The sequence below is a fragment of the Ptychodera flava genome, chromosome 19 (genome assembly GCF_041260155.1).
Source record: "Ptychodera flava strain L36383 chromosome 19, AS_Pfla_20210202, whole genome shotgun sequence".
Lineage (NCBI taxonomy): Eukaryota > Metazoa > Hemichordata > Enteropneusta > Ptychoderidae > Ptychodera > Ptychodera flava.
In genome coordinates, this window is record NC_091946.1 from 10,747,757 (window position 1) to 10,760,106 (window position 12,350).

Genomic DNA, 12,350 nt, shown 5'->3' on the forward strand with positions numbered 1-12,350 from the left:
TGGCAGACGTACAGGGAAAAGAAGGCGCAAGTCAGAAGCGAAACGTTGGTTTCATCGAATGTTTATTGCGTCGTGGCAAAGGATCACATACATATGAAAATCGACAGTGCACAAAAGTGCACAAGAACATCATCCTCAAGATGGTTAAAATATGACAGATTTCTTTTCGCTTTGCGTACATCTTTCATTTGAATCAAAGAATTTTACAATAGGGTGACCTGGCGTTTGTCTCCAGATAGTAGACACCGCGGCGAACTGTAGCTGAGTCAGCGTGGTATCCCATGTAATTACAGTTTGTTACTGGATTGCAACTATCGCAGCCGGTCCATTCACCGAGAGTGCAAGGATTAGCTCTAAAGGAACAGCCACTGTTGATTGACTCGCTGTAGTACTCGTGACACCGGCCGTGGTCACAGCCACCTAAAAGACGTGCATGAGAAAGAGGTAATGCATATATAGGGGAGAAGAAATTTGCTCAACGTGATTAAAAGATGCCCGCCCTTGGTCCTACCGTTCTGTCTTAACTGCGTAGGTTTTAGGAGCTGAGCTTCCTCGACAATGTAGAGTTGCAATCACATTTTAGCATGGTGTAGTGTAAGCTAAAAAGTGGCAGAAAAGGCGTTTGTCGAATAATTCTTGCTAATGTCGTCCACAGAATATACTTTGTTAGTGCTTGCCAATTTAAGTGAACCTTCTTATCTGTGAAAGAAACAAAGCTGTTCAAGAAAATCTCAAATGTGGATTTTTTTGTCACAAACACGAAAAAATTTTCATTATTAACGGGTGTACTGGAGTAAAACTCAAAATATCAGCTAGAAAGATATGTTGAAAGTATAAACAAGAGGGTTCAGTGAGTTACTTGGAAGTATTTCAGCATTTATCTTCTTCAGTCTCTCTTATGAAACGATTGCTTCACTGTGCTGTGGGATAGGTCAACGTTGTATCGGAACTTTGAAAAAAACAATGACACAGAAATCGAAAGAACAATGGAACGATTGCATAATCTTTCCCGACGAACCGCACGTCATTTATAATATGATTGAAGGTAAATGATATTTGTGTGTTATCGCAAGAAGAAACAGTGCTGTCGGACCTCAGAGGAACGGTCAATTGCGTCGGAAAAAAATTCTTGACACCACCTCGAGTATATTTATTGAAATGTGTGTTGAATGACAAGCTAAGAGTTAATGTGAGAAATATTACCAGTTACGCAGCCTGGCTGATTGGCACCACCGTTTGGATAGAAATCAACGTGTCCGCACTGAAACAGTAAAATTGGTGAGAGTGAAAAACCTAGTTATAGTGATAGAAACGAAAGAGTTGTCGAATAGCAGATATAAGTGAATTGAATTTGAAGAGAATCAGTAAAGCCGTTTTTCCGTGCCGCGCAAGCCTGTACCAGATCTTGTGTGAGAACTCGATGTCACCAGAGTTTTCTTTTATTAAGAACAATGGCTTGCTATGTATGGAACAATGCATCGGCTACAAAGCTAGGGACACACTTTTACTGCACAGGCTTTATTAACCGTGATAGAAAAAACTACAAAGGAACCACAATTTAATACAAAAATTGACTTGTTTCGTTCTATTTAGAAGCGATAGGTATATTGAATACTGAACACTTGCGAAATCTCGTCATGACTTTACGTGAATAGCCTATTTAGCAAGGAACGTTTGCAGAAGGATACCTATCATTCCGGGGGTGGGGGGTTACTCCCAATATCTCATACGGAGGCGCCGCCCAACTTGAAAATATCTACTTGCATATTCCAAAATTAAGAGTAATTGTTAGTGAGTTTACGTGACAAATTGTTGAGAATTTTTACCGTTTTCTGCATGTAAAGGTTTTTTCCTGAAGTATGGGGACGTTTTCCATGTACCTTATCCATGTGTAAGGGTTTTTAATGAAATGTGACTCATCTTTAGGGATTTTTATTCGTGAAAAAGTGACCTATTTGGGCGGCTTATACTCGAACACCTTTCTATGGGAGCATCCCACGGGATGTAAGTACAGATAACGTAAGTTCCATATTGATGCCAATACAGAAGGAAAACCGAAAAATCATTTTGAATAAATAGCTTTAATGTACAATGGAAGACAATTACATACTTGTTGTACCAGTCCCTGTCACTGAGTCTCAAAACAAGGCTACCAAGACAGCATGCAAAATGGAGTTTGAGAAAACAAATTGAAAGATCTTCGAGATTTGTCCCCTTCTTGTTTATCCAGACATCAATGAAGGGAATTCGAAGGCTTAGAATAGTGTGATTTATATGCATCAACAATATATTTTGGGCTTGTATGATTCAAGCTTTGTAAAGATGAAACAATTCGACAGATGAACCCTTGGTGTCTTTGGCCGGGCCCAATCCTCATATCCTTATACTAATCCTTATTTTGTCAGGGAGAAGTTCAAGACCCATTTCTGGCTGACAGTGGGACCTTGGTTACAAAGGCTAAAATATTTATACATGTGTTGTGACATGGCTAGGGTCGAGGCAGATAAGGAGTTGACTAAAAGATTTCTGCCATCCACCGCAGCTATCATACTCATATTTGTTTGCCTACCTCTTGCCAAATTCCGAGGCCGATTAGCGCTGAATCTGCGTCAGTGTGAATGATGTCGACAAACTTGGCATCAGATGGGTCTATCCTGACAACCGGATGTTCACCTTCAAAGTTTGGACCAGCAGGGTCAAGGCCTGGAAGTTATCATTTAGACGTCAGCAGAGACATTCGACGGTAATAAAGTTGAATTAAATTTCGGAGAAACTTTATAAGGAAACTTTCTGTGTGATAAAAAAATCAGTTTTCACATTTGGAAAACGGCAACTCCTTAACCACGTCCGATTTTATTGGTTGACACTATCACTCCACTCCATGGCCTTGTACGTGGTGTTCATTGATTCTGCATTAACCCTCCCTTCTACAAAGTTTTGGAACGACACCTTTTTGATGGCAAGTTCGAACTCTGCATTGGGAAAATGGATCGAAACGTTTTGCTGTTTGCAAAGATATGTTGTGCTCACTTCGCCTATTAACAGTTGCATTTGAAGGTGGATATGAGCCGTTGTCTGGTTAAATTTGACGATCAGCGTTACGTCATGACATTTCAAACACTTACCACACAGGTTAACATGCATCGTTCAACAGAGGCCCTGCAAACTCTTATTATCAATCCTGCATTTGCTTGGGTTTATGCTTCAAAGGTTTGTATTTAGTTGTACTTACCACTGATACGACCAATAGTAGGCATTCTTTCTCCGGCATGGCCGCTGCAATGAGCGCCAAGACTATGACCAATCAAATGCACTTTATCGTGACTGTAGCCTCCTAATTCAACCTCGAGAAACTTGATGAATGCGTCGACTTCAGCTCCAACAATCTGAGTGTTTGCAACGCCTTGGCCGTAGTTAGGGCCACTTGCACCATCTTCCCAGTTCACACCAATGACGTTCAAATTTTCTGACTGTTTAAAAATAGACAAATCATAAATAAGAATTCCTAAAGTCTTGCATTTTCTTCTGGAAACCTTCACTAAATATATCAATCATGTGATTTTCTAAAAGTTTGTCTGCGGTAATATATATTTTGATCAAATGTTGATGACTCTGACAAATATCACTACTCACTGAACTCATAAACTCGTCTCTCATGACGTTGACCCAACCAGTGCCAGCATTTGATGTCCAACCATGGATCAGGAATTTGGTATCGGCATTCTTGTCGAAGTTAGAAATAGCCAGCGAGAAAGGGTCGTGTCTGCTGATCTCCTGGTATGTAGTTGGATTTAATTTGGTGTATAATCCGAATCCAACGTTGACCACAGATGGATCTTGTGGCAAGAAGTTTGTGTTGTCGTAGGGAGGGTTGTTGGTGAAGCAACCCAAATCACCATAGCATACAGTTGCTGTCTGACCTATGTGCAGAATCGTAATCGAAAGAATACATGATGATCGCAATTTTAGTCTAAATGCCTCGCGATTTGGTCGAATGGCTGAATCTGTCCACCTCAGACCCCTTATATGACACTAAAACTCAGGATGACTTTGAAAGATGGATTTCTTTTGTTTCTTTCTCTCGATGGATACATTTATTCCTTCCTGTCATGCAATACTGAATACCATATCGCAAAATTTGGTATTTGGTTAATAAATTAGCATTCTGTAGATGAAAGTGCAATATTTACCTCTTAAAAGGTTGATAGCAAGTACGAACAGAGGCAATAAAACTCTCATGATTCCTGTGAAAATAGAGAACAAGATGAAGAAATGAATAGTTTGGTCTGTATGGTTGGAGCTTTTCTCTCTTTCCATCTGTCAACAGTGTGCATGTATGAAGTAAAATCCCAATCAACATTTAGAGTATGCAACACAGGAAAAAAGTAAGTCGCGAAACTCAACTCAGGAAGTTGTGCTCTTATGATGAGTACTGGCAAGTCTGAGAGACAACAAGCTGTAGTCAAAGGAGAGAAGCTGGAACTGCAATACAAGTACTTACCAGTGTTCAAGGGAGACTGGGAAGATGATGTCTGCTCTGGACTGATGTCCCTCAGTGAATACTTGTCGAAAGCACCCGCGCGAAAATTTTACTCACGCACATCATTATTGTCAGATAACAACTATTAATTTTTCTTAATCACAACAAGCTGTGTGATACGGATTATTTGCATGTGAGAAAGAAAACCTGGTAGTGTCATATATTACGTCGACATTGCGCAAATAATAAATGACACGTGCCAGGCAAAATCCACAGTTAACAGGTCATACAGATGTGCTCGCATTGAGTGCACGGTGGAGGCAGTTTTTTAGACCGGAAAATATCGCATTGGTAGGTAACTCTACACTCTAACTAACTACATCGTCTCCAAGGATAAATTGCTAAAGCCTTTGTCCCCAATATATTTCCTTCTTTCAGGCAGTTGGGTTCTTTGATTGTGTCACAAACTACTTAGTTTTGTAATTATGCAATCATATTACTTGAAGTGAGATTGTTTTGAGCATTATTAGCAAAATCTCATCTTTGTTCGGGCTCATCAGTCAGTCTTCTAATACTGCTTCGGCTTCTGAAAAATGTCGTGTCGTGTGGTAAAACACGATTGACGCGCCCGAAATCACAAGGTCTTACCTTTGAACTCATTAAAGACTTACCTGTTATAGCAATGCACAACCAGAGTTTTACAAACGATCGGCAGAATCGAAGCCTGGTTTAATTTTTGAAAGGTATAGATATTCTAGGTAAAATAAAACGTCATCTAAAACACAAAATGGAGCAGGTTCAAACAGCGGCATATCCGAGGAGTTGTGTCTTTAGTCACAGTTACAGCACGTACCTTTGCATGGGACTGGTGGGCACATGGCAAAGGTGAGTCGTGTTTGAAGATTCTACTGATCCTCAAACTGTCAATTTGATTACTAATCTAATAAATCATGGGTTTTAAGTCATCCATAATTACAGATAAAAGATGAAATAAATTACAGATTAAAGATATAGGTAAACGTACCCTTTTATAACTACTTAAACGTTCAGAATAGGACAAGTTAATCGTGTTTTTTAGACTATATAGCCGTAAAAGTATTTGGTGTCATCAAGCTATCGCGTAACAAAACAAGTGGCAAGGATATTTTCTTTCCCATGTCTGTGACTGATTAACTGTTATTAAAGGATATCAAATGAAACGACATAATGCAAATCACCGAGTATTCCGTTTCGTACTTTGTATGGCGCTCAATAATCATGGTTAGTTGTATACCAGATTATTTACTTTCTCTCATCAGTATGATGGCAGATCCAGATATTTCATCAGTTCGTGCGTTAATTTTGCGCCCATTACCTGTATAAAGATCACCAACTTTCTTATTTCACTTTATGACGTCTCTTCAAGGCTGATTTTGTCGGGCATTATTGAAGACACACAGTTTTAATTTGCATACCTTTAGTAAATGTAGTAGTAGTAGTTGTTTAAATGCTAATGTACGGCACGAAGCCATCATCAAAATTCCGAAGTGTCATGATTGCAGTAGAACACGAAATGTGAGTTTTTCGCAAGGTGATCTATTTCTGTGCCCAAGATGCAAGGAGAAACGCTTCTCGACTTCAAGTACAGAAAATCATTCAGAAGAAGTTGAATAATCTGCTGATAAGAACCCTCAACCTTCTCTCACGGCTATAGCCGCTCAACTTCAAGATATACAACGACAATTGGTATGTCTGCCATCTGTACTGACGGCTGTACAGGAGATCAAGACAACTCAGAATGCCATGTCAACATCGCTAGATTTCATAAACGAACTTGTTGAAAAAATGAAGGACTCGATCAAGACGCTAGAAATTGAAAATAATGGGTTAAAGAAAACGAACGAAGAACTGCAGAAGATAGGGGATGAATTAGAGAGAACACAGGAAGAACAGAACCAGTACAATAGACGGAAAGACCTGGAAATCCATGGAATTCCTGAATTACCCGCCGAAAATACGGATGAAATATCGCTAATGATGCTGAAAAGAATACTTGAAGACACGTACAACATCTAAAGACATTGAAGTGACTCATAGAATTGGAAAACAAGACCCGCAAGCGATGCATTTTACTGGCAAATCAAGACCGCGACCAATAATCATCAAGTTCACCCATCGAAGAAAACGCGATAAAGTCTATAAGGAGAGAAAGAAGATCAGAACGACGACAACGGACATGCTGGGGTTTGCAACAAAGAACAATATACATGTAAATGAGAACTTGACATCCTTCAGACGAAGCCTGATGCGATATACCAATAAAAAGCGTAAATCCTGTAAGCACAGATTCCTGTGAACGTTTAATTGCAGTATGTATGTCAGAAAAGAACAAGGCTCACGATCTATTGTCATCCGCAATGAAGCGGACCTTGCAAAGATTGTATAATTTGTATTTGACTGAGCTCTATATCAACATCTCTATAAATATCTCTTCATGGAATCTCCTCTAAACACAGATTTATTTGATATCACCTGTACCAGTGATGCCATCACGCCTTCTGAATTCATCAACGTGTACAACCCTTTCATTAAAAAGTCGTTCACAGTGTCCCATCTAAATGTTCGTTCATTAAAAAATAATTTTGATGATTTTGCTGAGATATATGATGATATTTTGCATGAAAAGTTCAAAATCATTGGAGTGTCTGAAATTTGGAACGTAGGTTGTAGTAATTTGTTTAATTTGGACTCATATTCATTGGCGTAAAATTGCCGTGAAGTCGGAAGGGGTGGCGGTGTTGCCGCCTATATCCACAACTCTGTTAAGTACAAAGTATTATCATGTAGTACATTCAGAATCTCTTTGGCTACAAGTAATCGATAGAAAACAAACATTTGTTATAGGTATACTGTACAGGAAGCCAAATACAAATGTACCAGAATTTAGAAACAGTCTTTTAGAGGTCCTAAAAGATGTCAAACTTGATAAAGAACAGTACATCCTTCTTGGTGATTTCAATATCGACCTGTCGAAACGAGATAATATTGTAGAAGATTACTTTGACACTGTACTGAGATGTTTAAATATGAAGCAGTTGGTATCAAACCCAACTCGAGTCACAAATGTTTCACAAACCCTTATAGACCATATTTATACAAACATAAATGAGTGTTCCATTTATACAGGTACAATTGCTGGTGATATTTCAGATCACCTGCCAGTCTTTGCTATTTTTAATAATTTGTTTTCAAATGGAACTTTATGGCAAAGTTTTTTACAGGAACTACAAACATTTCAGTTTGGAAGATTTCCGACATGATTTATCACAACAATCCTGGAACTATGTTTATTCATATACAGATGTCAATGATGCACATAACTGTTTTTATTGAACCTTTAACTATTACTGTAATAGACATGCAACAGTGTTTGCTCACGATCTGTGAAAAATGTCATAAAACGCAAACCATGGATTACCGGTTCCATCAATAATTCAATTCACTGAAATCACATCTTATTTGCTGATGTGGTGCAGTCGAATTACGAAGCTGGAACAGTGGTCAAATATAAAAAGTTCAGAAATATCTTGACAACCGTGTTAAGAGTTGCCAAGCGTAATTATTACGAGTAATTGTTTATTGAAAATAGTAAAAATTCCACAAGAACATGGAAGATCATCAATAAATTACTTGATAAGAGTGTATGTCTCTACCAGGACAGTTATCATGTTCTGCAGACGATGAAAATACAGTTACTAATAGTACAAAAATGAAATTCTTCATGGGTTCATACGTTTTCACTAGCGTTGGACCGGATCTTGCCAGAAAAATACATACACCTTACTCTTCCTTTGCAGATTATCTGTCAAATCCCCTTGAAAATTTGTTTTTTTTTGTATCCTAGAACATAAATGGAAGTTTTTAATTTGTTGACAAGTCTTGATGTGAAGAAGGCAACCGGTTATGACAACTTACCTGCAAAAATTATTGTCAGTGGAGCAGAGTATATTGCACAGCCTCTGTGTTATATTTTAAATCTTTCTTTTAAATATTGTAAGTTTCCTGATACACTAAAAATAGTAAGAGTGGTCCCTATCTTTAAACAGGGTTCGAGGGACATACCGAGAAACTATCGTCCAATCTCGGTATTGCCGCTTATTAGTAAAATTCTTGAAAAAACTGAATAATCGATTGGTTGGCTATTTGAATAAACACGTTTTTTTTTCTACAAGCATAGTATGGTCTCCGAGAAAAATACAGTGCCAAACTTTCTCTTATTAGTTTAATGAATAATTTACTTGAACAAGTCGACCAAGGGAATTCTACCATTGGGATTTTTTGCCAAGGCATTCGGTACGATAGATCTCCTCTCAAAACTTCAACATTATGGTGTTAGAGGAATTCCACTACATTGGTTTACAGACTAATTAAATAATAGGTCACAGTATGTTTTTGTTGATAGATATATGTCTCAACATTTACTAATTACGTGTGGAGTACCCCATGGCTCTCTACTTGGCCCTACACTATTTTGATGTACATCAATGATCTTCCTAATTCTTCAAAATATTTTGACTTTAGGCTTTTTGCCGACGACTCAAACCTTTTCCACACTTTTTCATGTGAAACACGCTCTGTAAATCTTTCTTTTGTGGATGTACATTTACAAGACGTTGTTCAATGGTGCGATGCTAATAAGCTGACATATAATATTAGTAGAACGAAGTATGCATTTTTTTTCACAGCAATCGTAACTCTGTAACATTACAAGGTAATTTATCTCTAAAGAATGTTATCATAGAAGAAGTTCCACAAGCATCTTTTGTTAGGGTTGTTTTTGATAAACATCTGACATGGAAATATCATATTAATGAGATAAATAATAGTATAAGAAAAAAGTAGGAATAATATTAAGGCTAAGAAATTATGTACCACAGCAAATTCTAGTACTGCTCTACAAAGCTTTTATTTAACCAAATATTATGTATGGTCTTGAGGTGTGGGGAAGTACGTATCCATCATACTTACATCAGATTTTTATCACCCGAAAATGCTGGTACGAATAATTATTGTACATCTACCATCGAGAACAATATAATTTAGCGTTCGCTAAAAAAGCCGTATGGAACGGCCGTTCCGTAACATGTACGGTTTTAAGGCGCCCCAACCCCATTGGGTATATCTGCGCGTTCACTGTTGAACTGTTTCAAGGGACTCATCGGACGAGTGCTAGAACATGTCTCGCGCGCGCTCTGTGAGTACGTGTGTAGTGCACACAGAATCCAGAACTTGCAGAAACGCGTCCGAGATAGCATTCCACACTTGCGCTATAAATCGGAAGAATTTTTTTATGGTTGACATTGCACGAAAACGGTCATTATTCTATCCATTTAATGCCCCATTTCACGAATGTAAGATGTATAAAAATGTTTTTACGAAAATATCCCAAAGGATGCACTCGAATATTGTCGGGCGATACCCTGCGTCAATGTCCTCGTGCATCCTTTTCGGTATTTTCGTAATAACCTCATATTATGTTTTCTACTTCACCTTTATTCTTCAGACTAGGTATACTGGATGTCTATAAACTTCATAAATTACTTCTTGGAAAGTTCATGTTTGATTTGCATCATCAAAATATACCGTATACTTTCAGTGATTACTTCAGATTAGCTGATCATTGCTATGACACTCGATTAAACTAGGTCAAAACTTGCCTTTACTGACAGTACGTACAACTGCAGGGCAGTTTGCAATTTCATAAATGGATGCCAAAGTTTGGAACAATCTACCACATATTGTCAAACAAAGTGTAACAAAATATTTATTTATAAAATCATTAAGACAGCATCTCCTAAGTGAATACCAAGATGTGTGAATATTTATCTATTTTTTTTCATTTCAAATATAGAATTTTGACTAACAATTGACATAACTAGCCCTGTAAGACAAATATTGCAATGTAAATTTTATGAAAATGGGGCCAGGCTCGATTAGCTCTAAGCTATTATTCCTGGCTCCAACATTCCCTCTTTCCTCGTCATTGCGTAATGAGACTTGCATATTTGTATACTTGTATTTGAAATTGGCAATAAAGTAAAGTAAGTAATGCATATGTGCCAAAGTACAGACCTTTGAATTGTATACCTAGAACAATATAACTAAATAAGTTTATCTCAAGGTTTCGAGTTTTGTGTTGGAGAGTACTAGGACTCGGCTGGAAGAGACAGACACACTGACAGACAGTAAGATAGATACGGGTCACATAAGCAAATATCTGAGCAAGACCATTAATTTTGAAATTTCAAAACGTATTTCAACAAGCGTAAAAATTCTGATATGTCTTTTCGATGGCCACAGACATTTCTCGAAAAAGGTTAATTGATTTTCCTTTTATTTCTATTTGGGCCTTCTCTATACACTTCATCTCTGTTCTCGCTGACATAATTCTAGCCCAATGACTACAATATTAGTAACCGAACAAGGGATTAAGTTACCGGGAAGTAAATTAATTTACTGAGAAGTGATGTTAGACGCTATGAATGTAATTAGCACCTCCTACGCCACTCTGTGCACTCGCAAGTAAAATGGAAAATGCTACAACTTCAAAAGTTTCCCTTCGTACAACTAATCAACGTAACACCTTCATGAAGGTCTTTTCCATTGATTAGCTAAATAATTTTCAAATGTGGTGTTCCTGGATGTAAATGTCACAGATAGAGAAATACAGTGCCACGACTAAGACGGGAACAGTAAAGATTCTGCCTTTGTCGAAGAGTCAAGAGCAAAATCCTGCAGACTCCTGTCTACAGAATAAAGTTAGAGTTAAGGGAGGGATTATTTGTTCCCATCGATTTACTTATATGCATTCTTAACAAACAGATTTCAGAAGAATGGAGGAGATTCAGTTACTTTTGTACCCCAGTTATGTTAGATTAAGACGAATGGCCAAACCCGCCATAGTAGTTTCGTTCAACTTAGAGGTAATTTGGGCTCTAGTGAACTATTTTTCTCTGATGGTTTGGAATACATGATGTAATTATTTTACATCCAAATGTGTATATGGACAAAGCTGTAAGATAAAACCCGCTCGGGTCGAAGGAACCTTAAGCAATCGGTAAGGGGGTCAATCATTAGATCTCCGAATAGGATGCTCAAAATGTGCATTATACTTGCTTTTGAAAATTATGCAAATTAAGACTTTCGCTTTTTGCAGCATACATACCACATGTATTCTACTTATGTTTAAACTCTTTGAATGGTCCAAATATCGAAAATATAAACAAAATCAAATTTATAAAAGTTTTTCCTTTTAAATTTGCTTTGCATATTTTTTTCCTATTTTAACCCCGTCAAGATATTCCTGCGCTTACAGATACCTGCACGACGGAATAGCGTGTAAACATTACACTGAAATACACTTGTAATATCAACAGCCAGCAAAATGAAACGATTTTGCCTTAAGGAAATGAACAGTTTTTTGTCCTTTTGGATTGATAACTTTTATATCTTGCATGGCACATATGAGATGTATCAAGTTTTGTACGTTGTTGTAAACATAGAAGTAAGGTAAAATTCTTTTTTTCCCGCAGAACAAAGGAAGAAATCAAACTGCGGAAAACATCAGAATGGTATACCGTGATATGTCATTCGTGAAACATCAACGATTGTGTCTCTCCGAACTCTTGATACTGACCAGTTTAAAAAAAAAGATAGAAGAACTCCAAAAAGGAGACAGCACTAAAACACTAATCCGTTGCACATATATTTAACGGGTATTGCTTCCTCAATACACTTGTTGTTGTACTGTGTACAAAGAGGAACTTCATCATATTTCTCACGAAATCGTACAAAATAAATGTTCTCTGTTCTCTAATCTGTACGTTACATA

General features: G+C 37.5%; 1 protein-coding gene across 1 annotated transcript; it reads right to left on the reverse strand.

The window, feature by feature from the left end:
• Positions 1-45: 45 nt before the first annotated feature.
• LOC139118543 (pancreatic lipase-related protein 2-like) lies at positions 46-4,608 on the reverse strand. The gene is made up of 7 exons (XM_070681894.1): positions 4,502-4,608; positions 4,191-4,244; positions 3,634-3,920; positions 3,233-3,470; positions 2,570-2,703; positions 1,204-1,261; positions 46-420 (listed from the first exon to the last, which is right to left on the reverse strand). Exons 2-7 carry the CDS (start codon positions 4,237-4,239, stop codon positions 194-196), a joined length of 993 nt encoding a protein of 330 aa, XP_070537995.1. The 5' UTR covers positions 4,240-4,244; positions 4,502-4,608; the 3' UTR covers positions 46-193.
• Between the last annotated feature and the right edge of the window lie 7,742 nt (positions 4,609-12,350).

Excerpts from the sequence above, each read along its gene's own strand:
- LOC139118543 (XM_070681894.1), bottom strand. The coding sequence starts at position 4,239 with ATGAGAGTTTTATTGCCTCTGTTCGTACTTGCTATCAACCTTTTAAGA. Across the intron at positions 3,921-4,190 it reads TGCTATCAACCTTTTAAGAG|GTCAGACAGCAACTGTATGC; the intron begins GTAAATATTGCA and ends TTCTGCACATAG. Across the intron at positions 2,704-3,232 it reads TACTATTGGTCGTATCAGTG|GCCTTGACCCTGCTGGTCCA; the intron begins GTAAGTACAACT and ends GATAACTTCCAG.